The sequence below is a fragment of the Salvelinus alpinus genome, chromosome 4 (genome assembly GCF_045679555.1).
Source record: "Salvelinus alpinus chromosome 4, SLU_Salpinus.1, whole genome shotgun sequence".
Lineage (NCBI taxonomy): Eukaryota > Metazoa > Chordata > Actinopteri > Salmoniformes > Salmonidae > Salvelinus > Salvelinus alpinus.
In genome coordinates this window covers 70,876,289-70,902,605 of record NC_092089.1, presented here as the reverse complement: position 1 = coordinate 70,902,605, position 26,317 = coordinate 70,876,289, and the positions used below count along the sequence as shown (strand labels likewise).

Here is a 26,317-nt window from a genome sequence, read left to right as displayed (position 1 = left end):
TGTTTTGGTTGTGTTTTCGGATTATGTTTTGTCCAATAGATATTGCTGACCTATAGTTATTATCATTATTAATTACAATGCTAATCCTCTTACACTGTTTAAGCAAGCAGAGCCCTTCAAACTTTAAAACATGTAGAATGGTCAGGAATAGTGTGCTAATAATTTGCTAACTTTTGTACCTTTTTTTGTCCACCATCCACTTTCATGGGATCATCATTCCCAACATTCTATTCTATTCACTGTAAACAATGTAACTTTTGACACAAATCAGCTACTTTGACCATTTCCCAACTTCAAATTCTTTAAAACTTTTATAAACTATAACTATATAAATTTGCATAAATTTGCCTAAAATAACCCACCAACAGTAACCCTTGAACTGTTCAAGCTAGAGACACCAAACCAACTTTTAGGCTATCCTATCTACTGCTCCAAAATACTTTCAAAGAGCTGAAGCAAGTCACACAATTCTTCTTCATGGTAAATTACCATCTAGTTTTTTAAAAATGTTTACATTTCAACATTTTCTGATACACGTGTTCAAATTGAATAGGCCTAATAGAAAATAGGTGTACATTTTTCAATATATATTTTTTCTACCGTGTAAAATTTCTATTTTGATATTGTGTTTCCAATTTTCTAATCTACCTTTTTTCATTTGAAAAATGTCTGTAAAAATATTAGTGTGGCTGGGAAAACGGGGGATTTCTAAAAGTCTGAGGTTCAAGTGGACACTACCTCTTCGGTGCAGGGGAGATTAGCGTTGCCAATACTATACACTGTAAAGGGGTAGGCTAAGTTAATGTGGTCCTCTAGGAGGTGAAGTCACACACACACACACACACACACACACACACACACACACACACACACACACACACACACACACACACACACACACACACACACACACACACACACACACACACACACACACACACACACACACACACACACACACACACACACACACACACGGTATCCCCAAAGCAATGCTTTACAGGCTAGCATTCTAACAGCCATGGTGCGTTGTCAGGACACCGATGACAGTCTTGGTAGCCTACTATCACTGACTGTGAAAAGACATGGAGTTGCTTATCAGTCCTTGTCAGGCTGCCCTTCGCTATATATAATGTTATCCGCAAACCCCTGCATATGCCAACACCTTGCATAGTATCTTTTTCTAACAGATAGGCCAGCAGCCTATATGTGGAAATGAAAGATTCATTTAGAAATCTGTGTGTAACCTAATGGCAAGGTGTTTTATTCACACTTCAAGTATCCTCATAGGCCTCGGTTTACAGACTATTATCTTGTGAATGCAACCTATGCACAGTTTCAGTTTCTAAATTGAGATTCAAAACTGCTCTCAACAACATCTGGTACTTTGCCAGCCAGGAAAATTAGAGGAACAATGATTACAAAAAAATATACATCTAACTCCCTTCCAGCCAATCACAAAGTAAAACAGGCTACCACATGACCTCAAGAGAAGAAGCAAGAGACAGTAGTGGTCACTGAGAAGTCATATTAACTAACTCTTCTAAGAAAGGAGTCTTCTTTGATATTACACCTGATCAAGCACAATGTGGCACGATGCCACTGTACCACCACTGTCAACGGTAAGTTTGAACTGTTTGACATACTTTGATCACTTGCAAACCTAATTAGTGGAATACAGGATAGTGGGTAACATTAGCTAGCTAGCTAGAATAGGTAAAACATTTTTTTAAAAGCTTGTGATCTTGTTGCTAACATAGTTGCTTTTCAACTGCAACCAAAACACTTGGGATAACTAAAACTAAAGGAAACTGTAACACATTGGTTGATGATTAATTTGATTTAATCAGAGGGACCAAAACATAACAAAACAGGCTTCTTAAGAAAGTAGCTAGCTATGCTAGCAACAGTTTACCCCGTACCATGGCCTGGTTAGCCAAATCCAAATGTTGAAACGTGTTAACATGCAGCCATGGTTTACCCCCAGTCCCATACAGTATGTAGCTACACAGTTATTTTGCAACCAGGCTGTGCCCTGCCTCCTAGAGTTTGTTTAGCAGACTCAGTTTAAAGTGAGCAAAAGCAGTGAAATGTTTTGACATCCTCCAACATCTACATCATTTGGTCAGATTTAAAGACTAATAAGCTTGACAACTTGCTGAAGTTTGTCAGTGAGATCTTGTTCTTCTTTTCTTTTTTCATGAATTGAGGGAGTTGAAAGGAGACACATTTAAAACCTGTTTGGGCTAGGGGGCAGTATTTTCACGTTTGGATGAAAAGCCCAGAGTAAACTGCCTGCTACTCAGTCCCAGTTGCTAATATATGCATATTATTAGTAGATTTGGATAGAAAACACTCTGAAGTTTCTAAAACTGTTTGAATGATGTCTGTGAGTATAACAGAACTCATATGGCAGGCGAAAACCTGAGAAAAATCCAACCAGGAAGTGGGAAATCTGAGGTTTGTAGTTTTTCAACTCTTGGCCTATCGAATACACAGTGTCTATGGGGTCATATTGCACTTCCTAAGGCTTCCACTAGATGTCAACAGTCTTTAGAACCTTGTTTGATGCTTCTACTGTGAAGTGGGGCTGAATGAGAGGGGATTGAGCAAGGTCTCTCCCAGAGTGCCATGAGCTGACCATGCGCGTTCACGTGAGAGTTAGCTTGAGTTCCATTGCATTTCTGAAGACAAAGGAATTCTCCGGTTGGAACATTATTGAAGATTTATGTTAAAAACATCCTAAAGATTGATTCTATGCTTCGTTTGACATGTTTCTACGAACTGTAATGGAACTTTTTTACTTTTCGTCTGCTCCTAGTGATCGCGCGTCATGAATTTTGAATACTGGGCTAAACGCGCAAACAAAAAGGAGGTATTTGGACATAAAGATGAACTTTATCGAGCAAATCCAACATTTATTGTGGAACTGGGATTCCTGGGAATGCATTCTGATGAAGATCATCAAAGGTAAGTGAATATTTATAATGCTATTTCTGACTTCTGTTGACTCCAACATGGCGGATATCTGTTTGGGTTGATTTGTTGTCTGACCGCCGTACTCAGATTATTGCATGGTTTGCTTTTTCCATTAAGTTTTTTGTAATCTGACACAGCGGTTGCATTAAGGAGAAGTATATATTTAATTCTGTGAGTAACACTTGTATCTTTTATCAATGTTTATTATAAGTATTTCTGTAAATTGAGGTGGCTCTGTGCAAATTCACGGGATGTTTTGGAGGCAAAGCCAAATGTAAACTGAGGTTTTTGGATATAAATATGAACTTGATCGAACAAAACATACATGTATTGTGTAACATGTTGTCCCGGGAGTGTCATCTGATGAAGAATATCAAAGGTTAGTGACTAATCTTATCTCTATTTCTGATTTTTGTGACTCCTCTCTTTGGTTGGAAAATTGCTGTATGCTTTCTGTGACTAGTTGCTGACCTAACATAATGATAGGTTCTGCTTTCGCCGAAAAGCCTTTTAAAAATCGGACACTGTGGTTGGATTAACGAGAATTTTATCTTTAAAATGGTGTCTAATACTTGTATTTTTGAGAATTTTGAATTATGAGATTTCTGTTGATTGAATTTGGCGCCCTGCAATTTCATTGCCACTAGCGGAACCCCGTTCCCGGACAGGTTTTAAGAGAACTTATACATTGATCAATGTGAGACTATTCCATGGTTGTTTCTCAGGAGCAACATTTGAGATACAGTATTTGCGAAAATGCTTTGAATCTCTCTTCGGTGTTGAATAATACCCTGTTTTGTCTAGGAGACATGAAGATCATAGAAAAGAGATCTCATCCTTGATTTTCCTTTCCTATGGGATGTCCCCAGACATGTCCCCACACATGCACACACTCATGCACACACTCATGCAGAAACACACGCATACACTATGCACAGCCACTATATTCTAAAAAGTATACACCTTGCCAGGGTGCAATCAAGACAAAGTCAATGAAAAGGAAAAAACTCATAAATGATGTAGGATGCTTCTTTTTAGCTCTCTGTATATGTGTCTTAGAAAACCTGTACTGTACACCCTTCAATTCAGTCATTTATTTGATCTTGTAACATGCATTGAACATATTCTCAGCAAAGTGTAAAGCTCCCAGGTCCAACGCTATTCTGACATTGTATACAACACACAGGTAAATCACATTTTGAGCTATTTTTCTTTCTTTCGCTTCCTCCCCCTCTCTCTCTTCCCTCTCCTCCACACGTTACCTTGACCTTCTCACTCTGAGTGTGTGAGAGGTCTAACCTTTCCCAGACACCTCATAATAACTCTGTTTCAAATATGAAGATAGCCAAGCGCCACCACTACACTCAGTAGCACTTCAAAACTGTAAAAAAATATATAAAAAAATCTGTGAAGATGCGCTGTACACACGGCGGCCACGATGTGTACAATGATGCATTGGTAATAAGCCAATATTTGTTCGACCAAATGGGAAAATGTTGGTGAGAGCATTTGAAATGAGATCAGGATCAAAAGAGCAGGTTCAAAAATGTTAGCTAGGTAGTCCAACATTCTCCCCGACATGCAACCATCCCAGAGACAGGGGAGAAAGGATGGTGATCCTGCTGCTTCTGCCAGCCAGCTAGCCAGCCATATTCCAAGCAGTTGCACCTGATTCATCCTAGCTAGTCAAAATACAGAAAAATAAGCAAGCATTTTGGCAATATTGATGACAGTTTGGAAACTGGAGGGTGGCTGTGTGTGTCTGACCAGTACTGTCCCAGAGCTTGGGGAAGTGTGTGTTTGACCAGTACTGTCCATTTACATTACATTTAAGTCATTTAGCAGACGCTCTTATCCAGAGCGACTTACAAATTGGTGCATTCACTTTATGATATCCGGTTGGGGAAGTGTGTGTTTGACCAGTACTGTCCCAAAGCTTTGGGAAGTGTGTGTTTTACCAGTACTGTCCCAGAGGTTGGGGAAGTGTGTGTCTGACCAGTACTGTCCCAGAGCTATGGGAAGTGTGTGTTTGACCAGTACTGTCCCAGAGCTTGGGGAAGTGTGTGTTTGACCAGTACTGTCCCAGAGCTTGGGGAAGTGTGTGTTTGACCAGTACTGTCCCAGAGCTGGGGGAAGTGTGTGTTTGACCAGTACTGTCCCAGAGCTTGGGGAAGTGTGCGTTTGACTAGTACTGTCCCAGAGCTTGGGGAAGTGAGTGTTTTACCAGTACTGTCCCAGAGCTTGGGGAGGTGTGTGTCTGCCTCGTGCGGCAGGTGTGCGAGACAACATTCCCAGCATCATAGTCTAAGTATCAGTGAATCGCTATGATGTATGAAATACTAGTGATAGTGTAATCAATGTGTAATAACTGCGTAAACAATTAATGAACGTGTTAAATTATTATTTGACGTGCAGTTATATTCATGTCCTGATTGGTCAACAAGCTTATTTGACGTGTGAAATAGTTTTTTTTGACACGCAAAGACTCAAACGGAGTTCATAACTCCTTGGCCTGGTTATGTCATGGCAGTCAGTGCAGATCAACATGGGCTTGTTTCAGAACCATGTGTGGGTGTATTTCATCTGTTTTTTCACTGAGTGCTGATTTGGGATCAGTTGTGCCTTTTAGATCACAATGAATAAGATGACATGGACACGGGAGACCTGCCCCTAGATAAGCACTCCTACTCTGACAGGCTTGATACATTCACCCACGGAACCAGTGAAACCCCCAGTCCCAAGCATCAAAGTCAAAGAGCCTCAAACACACACATCAAAACTCACCTGACCTCATTCCATCACATCCCTAGGTTATGAGGGATGCGCCCAGGCCATGTTAAAGCCAGGGCTGTCTTAGGTGTCTGTATGTTTGCGTGTGGACATAGATCAGGTGCAGCTTAGTTTGTGTGTGTGTGCGTGTGTGTGCTGTGTGTGTATGTACATAATGTCGGTGCGCGTGTATGTGTGTGTGCGTGTGTGTGTTTGTCGCCCCCTCGGGCTCATGCAGTGGAGGAGATCTTCCTGGGCTATACTCAGCCTTTTCTCAGGGTAGTAGGTTGGTGGTCTGTTGATATCCCTCTGGTGGTGTGGGGGCTGTGCTTTGGCAAAGTGGGTGGCATTATATCCTGCCTGGTTGTCCCTGTCCAGGGGTATCGCCCGTGCTCTCTCTGTGTGTGTGTGTGTGTGTGTGTGTGTGTGTGTGTGTGTGTGTGTGTGTGTGTGTGTGTGTGTGTGTGTGTGTGTGTGTGTGTGTGTGTGTGTGTGTGTGTGTGTGTGTGTGTGTGTGTGTGTGTGTGTGTGTGTGTGTGTGTGTGTGTGTGTGTGTGTGTGTGTGTGTGTGTGTGAAGATTATCTGTGTGACTGTCCTGGTCAGTCTGTTAAAAGTAAGTAAACCTCTCATGCAGGCTGGAGATAGTGGAGAAAGGCAAAACACTAGGCTACTGGAGAGTGGACTACACACTAGTCTACTGGAGAGTGGACTACACACAAGGATACTGGAGAGTAGACTACACACTAGGATACTGGGGAGTAGACTACACACTAGGATACTGGGGAGTAGACTACACACTAGGATACTGGAGAGTGGACTACACACTCATCTACTGGAGAGTGGACAACACACTAGGCTACTGGAGAGTAGACTACACACAAGGATACTAGAAAGTGGACAACACACTAGGCTACTGGAGAGTAGACTACACTCTATGCTACTGGAGAGTAGACAACACACTAGGCTACTGGAGAGTAGACTACACACAAGGATACTAGAGAGTGCACAACACACTAGGCTACTGGAGAGTAGACTACACTCAATGCTACTGGAGAGTAGACAACACACTAGGCTACTGGAGAGTAGACTACCACACTAGGATACTGGAGAGTAAACTACACACTAGGATACTGGAGAGTAGACTACACACTAGGATACTGGAGAGTAGACAACACACTAGGATACTGGAGAGTAAACAACACACTAGGATACTGGAGAGAGGACTACACACTAGGCTACTGGAGAGTAGACTACACACTAGGATACTGGAGAGTAGACTACACACTAGGATACTGGAGAGTAAACAACACACTAGGATACTGGAGAGAGGACTACACACTAGGCTACTGGAGAGTAGACTACACACTAGGATACTGGAGAGTAGACTACACACTAGGATACTGGAGAGTAAACAACACACTAGGATACTGGAGAGAGGACTACACACTAGGCTACTGGAGAGTGGACAACACACTAATCTAATGGACAGTGGACCACACACTAGGCTACTGGAGAGTAGACTACCACACTAGGATACTGGAGAGTAAACTACACACTAGGATACTGGAGAGTAGACTACACACTAGGATACTGGAGAGTAGACTACACACTAGGATACTGGAGAGTAAACAACACACTAGGATACTGGAGAGTGGACTACACACCAGGCTACTGGAGAGTGGACTACACACTGGGATACTGGAGAGTAGACTACACACTAGGATACTGGAGAGTGGACTACACACTAGAATACTGGAGAGTGGACTACACACTCATCTACTGGAGAGTAGACAACACACTAAGCTACTGGAGAGTGAACTACACACTAGAATACTGGAGAGTAAACTACACACTAGGATACTGGAGAGTAAACTACAGTACACACTAGGATACTGGAGAGTGGACTACACAGTAGGATACTGGAGAGTAAACTACACACTAGGATACTGGAGAGTGGACTACTCACCAGGCTACTGGAGAGTGGACTACACACTGGGATACTGGAGAGTTAACTACACACTAGGATACTGGAGAGTGGACTACACACCAGGCTACTGGAGAGTGGACTACACACTAGGGTACTGGAGAGTGGACTACACACTGGGATACTGGAGAGTTAACTACACACTAGGATACTGGAGAGTGGACTACACACTAGGATACTGGAGAGTGGACTACACACTAGGATACTGGAGAGTAAACTACACGCTAGGCTACTGGAGAGTGGACAACATACTAATCTAATGGAAAGTGGACCACACACTAGGCTCTTCCCTTCCTCCACCTTGCTCATTCTCAGAGAGTGTGTGTGTGTGTGTGTGTGTGTGTGTGTGTGTGTGTGTTTGTGTGTGTGTGTGTGTGTGTGTGTGTGTGTGTGCGAGAGAGAGAGAGATCTCACATTCCAGTGTCTGAACTTGTAAACAGGGCTGCATGGGATTTCTCAATGCGACTCTCACAATGTCCCCTTTAGATATAATACCAGGAGCTGCTTGTGGATTTGATAGCTGTAACGCATTTCAGCTATGCGCTTGTCGGCTAAAGCGGATCTGATTGAATAGAGCCCTGGGTTCATGTTCTGGACGCTTGGCACTCAAACTCTGTCTCACCATCAGACCAGAGTTCAGAAGAGTTCTCCTGTGACAGATCTGTCTGCTCTGAGCAGAATGTGTGACTGTGTGTGTGTGTTATTGCTTATCCAAATGTGTGTGTGTGTTATTGTGCCTTATGTGTTTACTGCTCTCAGTGAAAGAAAAGTCCCCCTAGTGTAAATGTAAGGGATAAGGCGTGGGTGGAGGAGGGAGCAAATTGGGACAAATTCTCCTGGTGTTTAGTGCGTTAGTGACACTAAAAGAGGAAACAGGCACACACACACACACACACACACACACACACACACACACACACACACACACACACACACACACACACACACACACACACACACACACACACACACACACACACACACACACACACACACACACACACACACACACACACACACACACACACACACACACACACACACACACACACACACACACACACACACACACACACACACACACACACACACACACACACACACACACACACACATTGCCACATCCCAAGTGGTGAAAAGACAGAGCAATTTAGACCTGCAAAAGAGGTCTAGATTCAGACAGGACAGACAGGACGCAGACAGAGACAAAGAGAGAACTCATAATTTATCTATCAACTCCAGACTTCGTTGCACCAGTCAGTTGCGCAGCGCTCTCGTCACATCTGGCTCCTACTCAATCTGGCTCCTACTCCCCCCAATTGTTAGACTACTACTGTCTGTGTGCACCGTTATCATGGTGCTTGTCTGTCAGTGTGCACACAAAAACAAGCCACCCTGCTGATATCAAGACAACCAAACTGGAAAATAGCAAGAAGAAACATGTCATTTTCGTTTTTCTCTAGAAAATCTATGATTACACAAAATATAGTACACAGGGCAACTCCAGCCTGAGAGGAAGAAAGAGAGAGAGCACATTTGGTATATTGCGCAGTGTTTCCCTCTCACCGCTTATCGGATTCTATTCCTGATGAAATTATTTATGGTACAGCATAAATAGGTCAGTTGATTACTGTACAAGCCCTGCTGAGGCAAAAATAAGATAAACAGACCTAAATTAAGTTGATTAATACCAGGATGGCAAAAAAAATCACTTTGATACATGTTGCCATAAGATGCTACATTGGCCAAAGGTTGTTAGTATTACAAAAAAACCTATAGGCCTAGGTGCCCCAGTCTATTTACTCCATTCCTCAGTTTTTCATTAGCCTAGGCTACAAAAGTTCTTTAGGCTACAAATTTGTTCAGCTTTGAAAATATTAGGCCTACCCAGGTTCCCCCCTTTATATCCTAATGACTTTGTAACAGCTCGAAACAGTTGTCCACCACAACAAATCATCACTGGCAACCTAATTTACAGAAAGACCCACATGATGTATGGTTAGTGAAGTAGTAGACCTAGAAACCTTTCTTGTAAAAAAATTGCCCAAATGACTCCTATGCAATCAACTGTTTAATCAACAAGAAGCTTCAAACAATGAGATCATGGAAAGACATCTGACCATGATGGGGAGGGTCCACACCCAGCTAGTACATTTGGTTCCTTGGAACATACATTTTTGGTTTCCCATTGATTTTGCGAATGAAGCCATAAGTTTCCTAACATGTAAAATGTAACGTTCTTTAAATGTTTTGAGCATGGAGGTGTAAATTCTGCCTTTTCTGGGAACCATATTTTTATGTTGCAGGGAGGTTCTGAGAACGTTTTGCTATGGTTCCCTGAACGTTTTCCTGGGAGATTTTATTAACGTTCTAAGAATGGAAATTATAGGTTATTTGGAGGTTTTTGAATAACTTCTTTAAAACGTTCACTGAATGTTTCGATAAGACTTCTAATAACACTGCTGGCTTGGTTTGGGTTCATTCTTTCTGAACGTCAAGCGCAGATGGGACAAATGGAAATTAATTTGCTTAGGCATTAATCTATGATCTTCTGTTCTCGATCCATGGAATTAGTCCACTGCGCCACCAGGATAGAGCTAGCATGCCATGTTTTTTTAACTAATGCAAAGCATTTTAATCTATTCAAACAGACCCCATTTAAAAGGAAACAAGCACTCTTAAAAATAGAGGTTACAGAGAGTTTTGTTGACGTTGAGAATGGAATGCATATGTTTTTAAATAACATTTTTAGAACTTTCTTTGAATGTTACAAATTTTTCTTGGGGTTTTTATGGAAAGTTTTCTTAATGTTCTAAGAAAATGACTTTAAATAGAACCACGAGGAAACCTGCAGAAAACATTATGCTGAGGTGCTGAAATTCAAACAGATGAACGTTGTTTCTTACCGTTCTCTGAACGTTTGGAGTACATGACTATAGAACCATGATGAAACCTGTAAAAACACTATGCTGAAGTACTGAAATTTCCACAGAAGGATTTAGTTTCTTAACATTCTCGGAACAGTTTTAGAACATTAGTTTATATAGAACCATCTGTAGGAAATGTTATGCTGAAGTACTGAAATTCCCACCTAAGAATCATATGGCTCTCAGAATGGTATGTGCTAGCTGGGTATCCTGCACCATTCCCAGAATGTTGTGGGAAAGTTGTATGCAAAATAGGACAATGACGCTCTCACCAAGCTCTAAGAAACATATGGGTTTCAGAATGTTATGCACTAGATGGGCACAGACTCGAATATCAGTGACTTTTTTTGTACTCAAGGATCCTGATGTGTTCCATTGATAAAAACTTGTCCCAGACTATTCAGACCAATGCGGTAGAATCCATCAGGAGCAATGAAGGTCTCAGAGATGTCTCCTTTGGCCAAAGTGTCCTAAATCAGTCCTGCTGACCAGCCGTGTATAATGGACCCGAAAGATAGCTGGACATACGTTTGTTCTTTAATGGCTGGCGTCAAAGTTCAAAACAGACAGCTAAATTGTGCATCTGCAGCTTTTTCTCTGTTCTCTACGGCAAAGGCGGCTTTTAATTTTTTTTTATTTCACCTTTATTTAACCAGGTAAGCTAGTTGAGAACAAGTTCTCATTTACAACTGTGACCTGGCAGCCAAAGCAAAGCAGTGCGACAAAAACAACAACACAGAGTTACACATGGGATAAACAAACGTACAGTCAATAACAATAGAAAAATCTGTATACAGTGTGTGCAAATGAAGTAAGGAGGTAAGGCCAATAGTGGCAAAGTAATTACAATTTAGCAATTTACACTGGAGTGATATGTGCAGATGAGGATGTGTAAGAAAAAATACTGGTGTGCAAAAGAGCAGAAAAACAAGAACAAATATGGGGATGAGGTAGGTAGTTGTAGGATGGGCTATTTACAGAGGGGCTGTGTACAGGTGCAGTGATCGGTAAGCTGCTCTGACAGCTGGTGCTTAAAGTTAGTGAGGGAGATATAAGTCTCCAACTTCAGTGATTTTTGCAATTCGTTCCAGTCATTGGCAGCAGAGAACTGGAAGGAAAGGCGGCCAAAGCAGGTGTTGGCTTTGGGGATGACCAGTGAAATATACCTGCTGGAATGCGTGCTACGGGTGGGTGTTGCTATGGTGACCAGTGAGCTGAGATAAGGCAGAGCTTTACCTAGCAAAGACCTATAGATGACCTGGAGCCAGTGGGTTTGGCGACGAATATGCAGTGAGGACCAGCCAACGAGAGCATACAGGTCGCAGTGATGGGTAGTATATGGGGGTTTGGTGACAAAACGGATGGCACTGTGATAGACTGCATCCAATTTGCTGAGTAGAGTGTTGGAGGCTATTTTGTAAATGACATCGCCGAAGTCAAGGATCGGTAGGATAGTCAGTTTTACGAGGGTATGTTTGGCAGCATGATTGAGGGAGGCTTTGTTGTGAAATAGGAAGCCAATTCTAGATTGGAGGATTGGAGATGCTTAATGTGAGTCTGGAAGGAGAGTTTACAGTCTAGACACCTAGGTATTTATAGTTGTCCACATATTCTAAGTCAGAACTGTCCAGGGTAGTGATGCTAGTCGGGCGCGCGGGAGCAGCCTTCAACTGCTCTAGCATTTAAGAGCAGTTGAAGGCCACGGAAGGAGTGTTGTATGGCGTTGAAGCTCGTTTGGAGGTTTGTTAACACAGTGTCCGAAGAAGGGCCAGATGTATACAGAATGGTGTCGTCTGCATAGAGGTGGATCAAAGAATCACCCGCAGGAAGAGCGACATCATTGATATATACAGAGAAAAGAGTCCGCCCGAGAGAAGAAGTGAATGGGGGAATGAGCTTTATTTGGCATCAAATCAGCTCTGCATGCCTCGATTATCCACTTCCATACACTTTTGGGCACTACTCCGGGCTTTCTTGAAAGGTTTATGTAAAGTTCACGGATCCACAGTGTCTCTAGTGGTTTGCAAGGAGACTCCCGTGATAGTGGTAGGCATGCTGGAGGGTGGTTGTTCAGTCTGGATGGGCTTGGTAGGCGTGGTGGAAGGTGGTGGTTTGAAGTCTCTGGACGGGCTTGGGCAGCACCTGTACACATTTGTCCAATTCTACATATATGTCATTGAGGAGGTCTTCAGAGATCTGCAGTTGACCCTTAAGGCCTTCAGTCCCATGCTCTGTAAAGAGTTGAAGCCATGTACCACAACCACAGAAATAGAATGAATAGAATGTCCGTCCCCATTCAAGTCAATGATGGCATAATGGGTGGACTGGCAGCCATGTTGGGTTTACATATGCCAGGAAGTAAAAGCAGGAAGTGTACTCTTCAATCTGTGCTGTGATTAGTTGAGTCAACTCAACTGGCATTACAAAAAATACATTCCATTCCATGAGCCACACCAGTTAGCATAATATGGATGAATATTCTACATTACCACACTGGGTGCGTTCGTAAATTGCCTCCAGTGTGTCAGAGTGCACTCTGGGTCGTTTGTAAATTCAGAACGTTGTCGGATTGTCCGTTCGTAAATTCAGAGTGTTTCACTCTGTGTTCAGAGCGCACACTGGATGCTCTGGCTGAGGAGTGGGGTTGATCTGAGCATTCTCACCTCAACGGGAGTCAAGCACAAAAGCTAACTGGCTAAAGTTGCCTAGCTTGCTAGCTTATTGACTGCTAAACCATGTACAATCATTTGCATACATCTCCTGTTGTGCTAGTCTCTGTTCTTTCAATGCTGATTGTGGGTTGTGCTGAGCAGCACAGACAGCTGTGTTGACATGACAACTGTGTTTGAATTCTGAACCTTCGAATGGATCATGTGACAAAAGTGTTTGTTTTGATTGGCTGTTGTTTCCAACTAGTTGCACAAAGTTGAAAAGCTTCAACTGGATGCAACCAAGTTGCAGATGTGTTGATTATTATTTGCAAGGGGGTATTTCACAAAGCAATCAAGAAGCAATTTAGTTTGCGAACAACTAAAATGTATGAACTATAATGTAGAATGTGCAAGTGTGAACACTCGCTTAGCCCCAGGCTAAGGAGGCTCTTAGCCCTGGGCTATGGTGCAGTGTGAACTCGCCTAATGTACCTGCAAAAACACACACATATATAAACTATCCACAAAATCTACCTGCAGTAGAGCATGCTGGGAAAAAGTTAATTTGTTATCATAACTTAAACAAATAGAGTTGATGTGACTTCTCATTTAGTTTTGAGTCAGTACCACATAAACATTTGAGGAATAAGGATTTTTCATTGACTTTGAGTTTAACTAAGTAGAAGTACTTAAGTTAAAATGCCTTGGGGTTTACAGTGCATGGCAATCTAGCATTAGTTGATAGAACATTCTAAATTAACATAAAAATTATTGCACAATACCAGGTCAGCCAAAGCGAGCGTAGGCCTATGAGTTTACCAGCTGTTTTAACATACATTCATATTCTTTTTTTTACATCAATATATATTGTTTTATATCAACAATTAAATGTTTCCGATAAATAATTAAATTTTTTATATCAACATTTTAATTATCGATATCAAAAATGTGATGTTTTTATATAGCCTATTAAAAATATAAATCATTGATATCAATAATTATAATTGTTTATATTGATTATTGCATTTTTTAAATAAAAAATTATATGATAATGACATCTAAAAATGGAACGTACTCCTCTTTTTCAAAGTGAAAGAAATATTTTAGAAAAATTTGACAAATTTATGAAAACATTTGAAATGAAAATGTATGTCTTCACATCCCAGAGGTAATACTTGGTGGAAGCACCTTTGGCAGCCATTATAGCTGTGAATCATTTTGAATAAGATTCTACTATCCTTGCACAACTCTTAGGGCAAATTATCCAGGTCAAAATTACTCATGCTCAATAACTTTGGTTGGGAATTATTGAGGAACAATGTTCAATGCTTGTCACAGATTTCCCTTTCAATTAAGACCTAGATAACCAGGTGAGGGGAGTTATTTACTAATTAGTGACCATAGTCAAGTACAAGGGAGGAGCGAAAACCAGCAGACACTCAGCCCTCTGTGGAATGAGTTTGACACGTGTGCTAAGGCATTGTTACATGGTTTGGTAACCTGATCGTGCAGCTCAAAGCCCAAATCTTGAGACTGACCAAGACAGCAGGGAATAGGCATGACACTTCCTTCCTCTCTCCAGGAGACCATCATCAGACAGGCCAGAAAGGTCATGTCAGACCCCATACATGCACTGAACTTAGAGTTCCTGCTGATGCCATCAAGGAGGTGTTATAAGGTGGCTGAACAGATATAAACCTTTATTTATCCCCCTGTCAATAAAACTGCTTTACAGCAGGGGAGGCAGACTCAATGACAGACTGGAGCCTGGCCTTCATCATGTGGAACTGCCACCTAGACATTTTTTACATTGACATTTTAGTTATTTATCAGGTGCTCTTATCCAGATCAATTAGGGTTAAGTACCTTGCTCAAGGGCACATCGGCAGATTTCTCACCTAGTCAACTCTAGGATTCGAACCATCAACCTTTCAGTTACTGGCCCAATGCTCTTATAGGTTACCTGCCACCTGACATTCATTTATTAAACTTTTGTGTGGGTGGGGAGGGGAGTGTATGATGATTCTATGTATTTATGTATTTACAGTATGTAGAAAGCAGCAGCACTCTCTATTGTCCAAGTCAAATTTCCCCTCGGGACAATAAAGTATATCGTATCATATTAACTCTGGGGTGTGAAGATATACAGTGTGCAATGAAGACATCTTCGTTTTTTATTTTCTAAATTGGGAACATGTTCTATACGGAGTAGGTTGTATACACCTGCAGGAAAACAATCAAATGTAATAAATGTTTTGATTTAATTTTAGATTAAATATCTGAGAATTTTGAATATAGCCGACTCGCGCAATTGCACATAATGTATACAGTTATTGGAGTCAGTCTCAAGTTTTTTAATTTAGTTTTGTAACATATTTATGCCTATTAGGCATTTGCGTAAAATATCATCACATTGTAATACACATTTCAGAACAACATTTATGATCAATGTAAAGTTTTAACTATTTACACAGTTCATAGTGAACTTTTGTGTCTGCGTGATTAAAAAAAAATAGAAATGTTGATATTTTTCTCAGACTGACGGAGACACAGAGGCTCAGACCTCTCTGGAAGCTCTTAGCGGTGCGCCTGACGTCATCCCCGCCACTCGTCGATTTAAAAAAAGTGTCACGAGAATGCGCTCGAGCAGACCAAAGGAACAGACGAGGCGGGAAACGGGTGAGCGCGCGAAGAGAGACAGCGCAACCACAGCCACAAGTTTATCCGTGTAAGATTCACCATGTCCGACTATTCATGTAACAACACCGAGTAGTATTTTGTTATGCGTAAAAGTTATTTTCCCTTCAGCAGCCTATGCTCCGAGAATGCGCCCGGGTGTATGAGAATGTTTTTTTAACCATCGTGCAAGCGCAAATGTTGTTCACTATCTCTATCTCACTCATTCACTCTCCACCTCTCCCCAGCCCATCACTCTCCACCTCTCCCCAGCCCATCACTCTCCATCTCTCCTCAGCCCATCACTCTCCACCTCTCCTCAGCCCATCACTCCCCAGCCCAATGCTCATACCCTGGCTGAACAAGCGCCTAATCTCTAGCCGCCAGTGAAGGCTCGAGGGTCGTCGGATTCCTGTGAACGAAAGGATGCGGTGCCGCAAGTTTTTTGGACAAGGTTTGGTTGGGATCTATCTATGGATGGCGGTCCTTTTCAAAGGTATGGCTGGCTCCGAGTCCACTTCTCTCTGTTGAAAGGTGTTTCATGTCTGTTTAGAGAGAATGTGGTGTGAATGCTAACCCTCAGTGATAGGCTACATACTCTGATTTGAGTTTTGGGTATACACAACAAAGTAGGTTTCCGGTTTCCAGGTAATTCTGGGCACGATTTTGACGTTTGAAATAAAAGCACAGAGAGAGGGGAAATTGATATGAGAGGAAAGTGATTTTTTTCTTCTCAAAATAACAGTTAACGTTACCTGTAATATTTGATTGAAACACATATACAGTTGTGATCCAACATAGTGATGGGTTTTGGGAATAGAGTAGGCCGATTTGTATTTTGATAGATAATTCTAAATAGCCTAGGTTTAAGTGTATTTTCCTTTCATTTCACAGTGCAGTCAGTTTCATTCATGTGCTGTGGCAATCTACAGTAGGATTATGTAATCTATTCTATACACTAGGCATAATATACCATATTACCTAATGCATATGCAGGTCGCATGCTGTTGGGGTTCATTTAAAATAGTTAAAAGTGTATGTGCACAGTGTGTTGTGCTTATTCATAGGGATAATGCATTTGTTCTTAAAGCCCCCCCCCCCCCCCCCCTCATTCCACTCCCCCCCAATCATCCCTGACATCTGGGTCTACTTTATATACTGTGACGCAGCACAGCACAGGGTTTACAGAGGTTTATTGGCATAGAGGCATCTCTCCAGTGTGTTGCGTGTTACTGTCTCTGTGCATTGTTTCTCTGTCTCTTTGTGTGTGTCCAGCACACAGACACTCTCCCTGTCCTCAACTACCTACTCCACTCACATCACTGGCCAGGGATGGATGGAGGGAGAGACAGTGCTTTGGTCAGACAGGGCTTTGGTCTCAGGCAGACTTGTCCTATGATTGCCAACGTCTGATAGACAGACTGGTCTTTATAACCATTTGATTGATAGTTGAAGCAGACTATCTTTTTCTAGCCATTAAATCCCTTATTCCCAGTCTGATGGGGCACTGTTGTAGCCTGACTGACGCGACTCAGGTGGAGAGCTGTGACAAACCGTTCTGGACAGGGCCCTGTTGTAAGTGCAGTATTCACACATAAGTTGGCTTGAGCTTGGTTCTCTCAAATGTTATTTTTTTAGACCACTCATTTGAAAATCCTACACTTGTATTGGAAGGGGGTGGTACTCGGGGGCTGTGTGTGTGGCTGTCCATGTGAGTGTTTGAGTGAGAAAGACACAGAGGTAAACCAATCGGTAATAAAGCACAGCCTCCTTCATTATCTGCGCATCTTGCCTAAAACATCATGGAGCCTTTCCAGACTCTGAAGTCAGGAAGACTTCAAGTTAGGTGTCAGCCAGACTAGCACGCTTGTGCATGAGGCCATGTAACGCATACAGGCAAGTGTTGGTGATCAAATCATTTACACATCAACTTTCAATAATGTCTTTCAGCACCACAGATCTACTTTCAATCAATCTTAGTTTACAATACTTTAAAAAAAAATTCTATGAGATGCATCTGAAGAGTAAGAGTAACTGTGGCGCAATAAAGACATCTTAACTTTTTCCAATGAAATTCTGGTTTTATTGTTTCCCTCTAACCTTTGTTCCAGAACCTCTCTCGATACGGTATGAAGAGTTGCATGGCATCTGTCCATAAATGAGATCTTTCTGATTCCAATGCAACACCTCACTCTTCCCCTTCTCTTCCCTCTCTCTTTCCCCCATGGTCAGCAGTAACTCATGAGAGACTTTCTAGCCTCCCACTTTCTTTAATCTCTAGTTTATGTCAATTCAAACTCTCCTGCTTCATCCTGTGCATTATTGATTTGGGTATTTTTGTGTCTTCAACTAAATTATGCTTATACATGTGATGGGCATCTACAGGAGGAAGACATACAGTTCCGTCCAGTAGCAGCATGGTAGCAGTTACCTTTCCATGGCATGGTATACATCCATGTACATAAGGTACTGTATGTGCACTACTCTACAACTCTATGAGGGAGAACATACACTGAGTGTACAAAACACTAAGAACACCTTCCAAATATTGAGTTATATCCTCACTTTTCCCCTCAGAACAGCTTCAATTCGTCGGGGCATGGACTGTAGAAGGTAGAGGTCGACCGATTAATCGGAATGGCCGATTAATTAGGGCCGATTTCAAGTTTTCCTAACAATGGGAAATCGGTATTTTTGGCCGTTCTTTTTTTTTTTTACACCTTTATTTAATCTTTATTTAACTAGGCAAGTCAGTTAAGAACACATTCTTATTTTCAATGACGGCCTAGGAACGGTGGTGGGTTAACTGCCTCGTTCAGGGGCAGAACGACAGATTTTTACCTTGTCAGCTCGGGGGATTCAATCTTGCAACCTTACAGTTAACTACCCTTATCCTACTCCTCCTCTGTTCCGCTGGTGATGTAGAGGTGAATCCATGCCCTGCAGTGCCTAGCTCCACTCCTATTCTCCAGGCGCTCTCTTTTGATGACTTCTGTAACCGTAATAGCCTTGGTTTCATGCATGTTAACATTAGAAGCCTCCTCCCTAAGTTTGTTTTATTCACTGTTTTAGCACACTCTGCCAACTCGGATGTTCTAGCCGTGTCTGAATCCTGGCTTAGGAAGACCACCAAAAATTCTGAAATCTCCATTCCTAACTACACCATTTTCAGGCAAGATAGAACAGCCAAAGGGGGCGGTGTTGCAATCTACTGCGAAGATAGCTTGCAGAGTTCTGTCCTACTATCCAGGTCTGTACCCAAGCAATTTGAACTTTTACTTTTAAAAATCCACCTCTCTAAAAACAAGTCTCTCACCGTTGGCGCCTGCTATAGACCACCCTCTGCTCCCAGCTGTGCTCTGGACACCATATGTGATCTGATTGCCCCCCATCTATCTTCAGAGCTCGTGCTGCTAGGCGACCTAAACTGGAACATGCTTAACACCCCAGCCATCCTACAATCTAAGCTTGATAACCTCAATCTCACACAAATGATCAATGAACCTACCAGGTACCACCCCAAAGCCGTAAACACGGGCACCCTCAAAGATATCATCCTAACCAACTTGCCCTCTAAATACACCTCTGCTGTTTTCAACCAAGATCTCAGCGATCACTGCCTCATTGCCTGCATCCGTAATGGGTCAGCGGTCAAACGACCTCCACTCATCACTGTCAAACGCTCCCTGAAACACTTCAGCGAGCAGGCCTTTCTAATCGACCTGGCCGGAGTATCCTGGAAGGATATTGATCTCATCCCGTCAGTAGAGGATGCCTGGTTATTTTTACAAAATGCCTTCCTCGCCATCTTAAATAAGCATGCCCCATTCAAGAAATTTAGAACCAGGAACAGATATAGCCCTTGGTTCTCTCCAGACCTGACTGCCCTTAACCAACACAAAAACATCCTATGGCGTTCTGCATTAGCATCGAACAGGCCCCGTGATATGCAACTTTTCAGGGAAGCTAGAAACCAATATACACAGGCAGTTAGAAAAGCAAAGGCTAGCTTTTTCAAGCAGAAATTTGCTTCCTGCAACACAGACTCAAAAAAGTTCTGGGACACTGTAAAGTCCATGGAGAACAAGAACACCTCCTCCCAGCTGCCCACTGCACTGAGGACAGGAAACACTGTCACCACCGATAAATCCACTATAATTGAGAATTTCAATAAGCATTTTTCTACGACTGGCCATGCTTTCCACCTGGCTACCCCTACCCCGTTCAACAGCACTGCACCCCCCACAGCAACTCACCCAAGCCTTCCCCATTTCTCCTTCTCCCAAATCCAGTCAGCTGATGTTCTGAAAGAGCTGCAAAATCTGGACCCCTATAAATCAGCCGGGATAGACAATCTGGACCCTTTCTTTCTAAAATGATCTGCCGAAATTGTTGCAACCCCTATTACTAGCCTGTTCAACCTCTCTTTCGTGTTGTCAGAGATTCCCAAAGATTGGAAAGCAGCTGCGGTCATCCCCCTCTTCAAAGGGGGGGACACTCTTGACCCAAACTGCTACAGACCTATATCTATCCTACCCTGCCTTTCTAAGGTCTTCGGAAGCCAAGTCAACAAACAGATTATCGACCATTTCGAATCCCACCATACCTTCTCCGCTATGGAATCTGGTTTCAGAGCTGGTCATGGGTGCACCTCAGCCACGCTCAAGGTCCTAAACGATATCCTAACCGCCATCGATAAGAAACAATACTGTGCAGCCGTATTCATTGACCTGGCCAAGGCTTTCGACTGTCAATCACCACATCCTCATCGGCAGACTCGATAGCCTTGGTTTCTCAAATGATTGCCTCGCCTGGTTCACCAACTACTTCTCTGATAGAGTTCAGTGTGTCAAATCGGAGGGCCTGTTGTCCAGGCCTCTGGCAGTCTCTATGGGGGTCCCACAGGGTTCAATCCTCGGGCCGACTCTCTTCTCTGTATACATCAATGATGTCGCTCTTGCTGCTTGTGAGTCTCTGATCCACCTCTACGCAGACGACACCATTCTGTATACTTCTGGCCCTTCTTGGGACACTGTGTTAACAACTCTCCAGACGAGCTTCAATGCCATACAACTCTCCTTCCGTGGCCTCCAATTGCTCTTAAATACAAGTAAAACTAAATGCATGCTCTTCAACCGATCGCTGCCTGCACCTGCCCGCCCGTCCAACATCACTACTCTGGACGGTTCTGACTTAGAATATGTGGACAACTACAAATACCTAGGTGTCTGGTTAGACTGTAAACTCTCCTTCCAGACTCACGTCAAACATCTCTAATCCAAAGTAAAATCTAGAATTAGCTTCCTATTTCGCAACAAAGCATCCTTCACTCATGCTGCCAAACATACCCTTGTAAAACTGACCATCCTACCGATCCTCGACTTCGGCGATGTCATTTACAAAATAGCCTCCAATACCCTACTCAATAAATTGGATGCAGTCTATCACAGTGTCATCCGTTTTGTCACTAAAGCCCCATATACTACCCACCACTGCGACCTGTACGCTCTCGTTGGCTGGCCCTCGCTTCATACTCGTCGCCAAACCCACTGGCTCCAGGTCATCTACAAGACCCTGCTAGGAAAAGTCCCTCCTTATCTCAGCTCGCTGGTCACCATAGCAGCACCCACCTGTAGCACGTGCTCCAGCAGGTATATCTCTCTGGTCACCCCCAAAACGAATTCTTCCTTTGGCCGCCTCTCCTTCCAGTTCTCTGCTGCCAATGACTGGAACGAACTACAAAAATCTCTGAAACTGGAAACACTTATCTCCCTCACTAGCTTTAAGCACCAGCTGTCAGAGCAGCTCACAGATTACTGCACCTGTACATAGCCCATCTATAATTTAGCCCAAATAACTACGTCTCCCCCTACTGTATTTATTTATTTATTTTGCTCCTTTGCACCCCATTATTTCTATCTCTACTTTGCACATTCTTCCACTGCAAATCTACCATTCCAGTGTTTTACTTGCTATATTGTATTTACTTCGCCACCATGGCCTTTTTCTGCCTTTACCCCCCTTATCTCACCTCATTTGCTTACATTGTATATAGAAGTATTTTTCTTCTGTATTATTGACTGTATGTTTGTTTTACTCCATGTGTAACTCTGTGTTGTTGTATGTGTCGAACTGCTTTGCTTTATCTTGGCCAGGTCGCAATTGTAAATGAGAACTTGTTCTCAACTTGCCTACCTGGGTAAATAAAGGTGAAATAAAAATACATTAAAAAAACTAGTCCAACGCTCTAACCACCTGATTACATTGCACTCCACGAGGAGCCTGCCTGTTACGTGAATGCAGTAGAAGCCAAGGTAAGTTGCTAGCTAGCATTAAACTTATCTTATAAAAAACAATCAATCAATCATAATCACTAGTTAACTACACATGGTTGATGATATTACTAGTTTATGTAGCGTGTCCGGCGTTGCATATAATCGATGCGGTGCGTATCGTTGCTCCAATGTGTACCTAACCATAAACATCAATGCCTTTCTTAAAATCAATACACAGAAGTATATATTTTTAAACCTGCATATTTAGCTAAAAGAAATCCAGGTTAGCAGGAAATATTAACCAGGTGAAATTGTGTCACTTCTCTTGCGTTCATTGCACGCAGAGTCAGTGTATTTGCAACAGTTTGGGTCGCCTAATTTGCCAGAATTTTACGTAATTATGACATAACATTGAAGGTTGTGCAATGTAACAGGAATATTTAGACTTATGGATGCCACCCGTTAGATAAAATACGGAACGGTTCCGTATTTCACTGAAAGAATAAACGTCCTGTTTTCGAGATGATAGTTTCCGGATTCGACCATATTAATGACTTAAGGCTCGTATTTCTGTGTGTTATTATGTTATAACTAAGTCTATGATTTGATAGAGCAGTCTGACTGAGCGGTGGTAGGCAGCAGCAGGCTCGTAAGCATTCATTCAAACAGCACTTTCCTGCGTTTTGCCAGAAGCTCTTCGCTGTGCTTCAAGCCTATCAACTCCCGAGATTAGGCTGGTGTAACCGATGTGAAATGGCTAGCTAGTTAGCTGGGTGCGCGCTAATAGCGTTTCAAACGTCACTCGCTCTGAGACTTGGGAGTAGTTATTCCCCTTGCTCTGCATGGGTAACGCTGCTTCGAGGGTGGCTGTTGTCGTTGTGTTCCTGGTTCGAGCCTAGGTAGGAGCGAGGAGAGGGATGGAAGCTATACTGTTACACTGGCAATACTAAAGTGCCTAAAAGAACATCCAATAGTCAAAGGTTAATGAAATACAAATGGTATAGAGAGAAATAGTCCTATAATTCCTATATTAATTACAACCTAAAACTTCTTACCTGGGAATATTGAAGACTCATGTTAAAAGGAACCACCAGCTTTCATATGTTCTCATGTTCTGAGCAAGGAACTTAAACGTTAGCTTTTTTTACATGGCACATATTGCACTTTTACTTTCTTCTCCAACACTTTGTTTTTGCATTATTTAAACCAAATTGAACATGTTTCATCATTTATTTGAGGCTAAATAGATTTTATTGATGTATTATATTAAGTTAAAATAAGTGTTCATTCAGTATTGTTGTAATTGTCATTATTACAAATACATTTAAAAAATCGACCGATTAATCGGTATCGGCTTTTTTGGTCCTCCAATAATCGGTATCGGTGTTGAAAAATCATAATTGGTCGACCTCTAGTAGAAGGTGTAGAAAGCGTTCCACAGGGATGCTGGCACATGTTGACTCCAATGCTTCCCACCGTTGTGTCAAATTGTCTGGATGTCCTTTGGGTGGTGACAGTGGAGGCTGCTGAGGGGACGACAGCTCATAATAATGGCTGGAATGGAGTCAATGGTATGGTATCAGCCACATGGAAACCATGTGTTTTATGTGTTTGCTAACATTCCATTGACTCCATTCTAGCCATTATTATGAGCCATCCTCCCCTCAGCAGCCTCCACTGGGGGTGGACCATTCTTGATACACACGGGAAACTGTTGAGTGTGAAAAACCCAGCAGTGTTGCTGTTCTTGACACAAACCGGTGTGCCTGGCACCTACTACCATACCCCGTTCAAAGGCACGTAAATATTTTGTCTTACCCATTCACCCTCTGAATGGCACACATACACAATCCATGTCTCAATTGTCTCAAGGCTTAAAAGTCCTTCTTTAACCTGTCTCCTCCCCTTCATTTACACTGATTGAAGTGACATAAATAAGGGATCATAGCTTTCACCTGGATTCACCTGGTCAGTCTGTCATGGAAAGAGCAGGTTTATTTCACTCAGTGTATATTTCTGTTTCCTTTGAGCCAAAAGACACTGATGAAGATATGGATTTACATAATCAATCTGTGTAAGAAGTCAATCATAATATATATGAATACACATTCATGTGTAGCAGCAGTAAAATTACTTTTGTATAGAGTATTCCATTGTGGCGTGACATAGAGTTTTAGCCATTGGATTAGATTAGGACTATGACTGGAGCCCTGAGATTAGACCCTATATCATTATCGTTAATGTTGTACTCAGCTTTTGGTGTTCAGGAGCGACAACATTTGTCAGGACGTAAAGGAAAATTATTTTTCTCAAGGGGAGTGTGTCTGTGGGAGATGTACTGAAGACCATTTGGAAGAAAGTTAGTTTCCTGGTGTTCTGACCACAGGAGTATACAGTCGTGGCCAAAAGTTTTGAGAATGACACAAATATACATTTTCACAAAGTTTGCTGCTTCAGTGTGTTTAGATATTCTTGTCAGATGTTACTATGGAATAGTGAAGTATGATTACAAGCATTTCATAAGTGTCAAAGGCTTTTATTGACAATTGCATGAAGTTGATGCAAAGAGTCAATATTTGCAGTGTTGACCTTTCTTTTTCAAGACCTCTGCAATCCGCCCTGGCATGCTGTCAATTAACTTCTGGGCCACATCCTGACTGATGGCAGCCCATTCTAGCATAATCAATGCTTGGAGTTTGTCAGAATTTGTGGGTTTTTGTTTGTCCACCCACCTCCTGAGGATTGACCACAAGTTCTCAATGGGATTAAGGTCTGGGGAGTTTCCTGGCGATGGACCCAAAATATCGATGTTTTGTTCCCCGAGCCACTTAGTTATCACTTTTGCCTTATGGCAAGGTGCTCCATCATGCTGGAAAGGGCATTGTTTGTCACCAAACCTTTCCTGGATGGTTTGGAAAAGGTGCTCTCGGAGGATGTGTTGGTACCATTCTTTATTCATGGCTGTGTTCAAAGGCAAAATTGTGAGTGAGCCCACTCCCTTGGCTGAGAAGCAACCCCACACATGAATGGTCTCAGGATGCTTTACTGTTGGCACAACACAGGACTGATGGTAGCGCTCACCTTGTCTTCTCCGGACAAGCTTTTTTCCGGATGCCCCAAACAATCGGAAAGGGGATTCATCAGAGAAAATTACTTTACCCCAGTCCTCAGCAGTCCAATCACTGTACCTTTTGCAGAATATCAGTCTGTCCCTGATGTTTTTCCTGGAGAGAAGTGGCTTCTTTGCTGCCCTTCTTGACACCAGGCCATCCTCCAAAAGTCTTTGTCTCACTGTGCGTGCAGATGCACTCATACCTGCCTGCTGCCATACCTGCCTGCTGCCATGTCAGCTGGTCCTTTTGTGGCAGGGCTGAAATGCGGTGGAAATGTTTTTTGGGGATTCAGTTAATTTGCATGGCAAATAGGGACTTTGCAATTAATTGCAATTCATCTGATCACTCCTCATAACATTCTGCAGTGTATGCCAATTGCCATCATGCAAACTGAGGCAGCAGACTTTGGGAAAATTAACATTTGTGTCATTCTCAAAACTTTTGGCCATGACTGTAGATTATCAACCACTCACATCATCTCACCCCAGACCCTATCTTGCCATGACCATGCTATGTTACCCTATCCCACCCTACTCCACCCCCACCCACTCTCTGAGCCCAGTGATGCAGGGTGGGAGAAAGGGTTACAACCCCAGTCACATGATGGTGGAGAGCTGGTGCGTTAAAAGGCGAAAGCCTGGCATTGTCAGCTGGTTTAATTTCAGAGTGCAGGCAAATGCATGTGCAAGGAGTACAGTCGCAATAGATGGGGAACATTCACACTGTGTTCACACACACTGACTTGACTCTAATCTAGTCAGCCTTAGAAAATCATGGTCACATTTGAACTCCCTCATGTAAAATGTATAATTTCTTGCGGCATTGTTTTTATGTCTGAACTCTCTCTACTGTCTTTCTCCACTACTTCCTCTCTCCCACTCACTAGCTCTGCTTTCCCTCGCTCCCTCCCTCCTCTCTTGTGCTGAGGGCTGAAATAGGTCA

The 26,317-nt window shown here is 42.5% G+C and overlaps 1 protein-coding gene across 1 annotated transcript in view; it reads left to right on the top strand.

Annotated features, from left to right (window-relative positions):
- Positions 1-15,942: 15,942 nt before the first annotated feature.
- Positions 15,943-26,317, top strand: part of LOC139574316 (neuronal acetylcholine receptor subunit alpha-7-like) — an 89,428-nt gene continuing 79,053 nt past the window's right edge. Inside the window, exons 1-2 of the mRNA XM_071398787.1 lie at positions 15,943-16,039; positions 16,236-16,483. Coding sequence (XP_071254888.1) covers positions 16,414-16,483 — 70 coding nt within the window. The 5' untranslated portion in view covers positions 15,943-16,039; positions 16,236-16,413. The remainder of the gene's footprint in view (positions 16,040-16,235; positions 16,484-26,317) is intronic.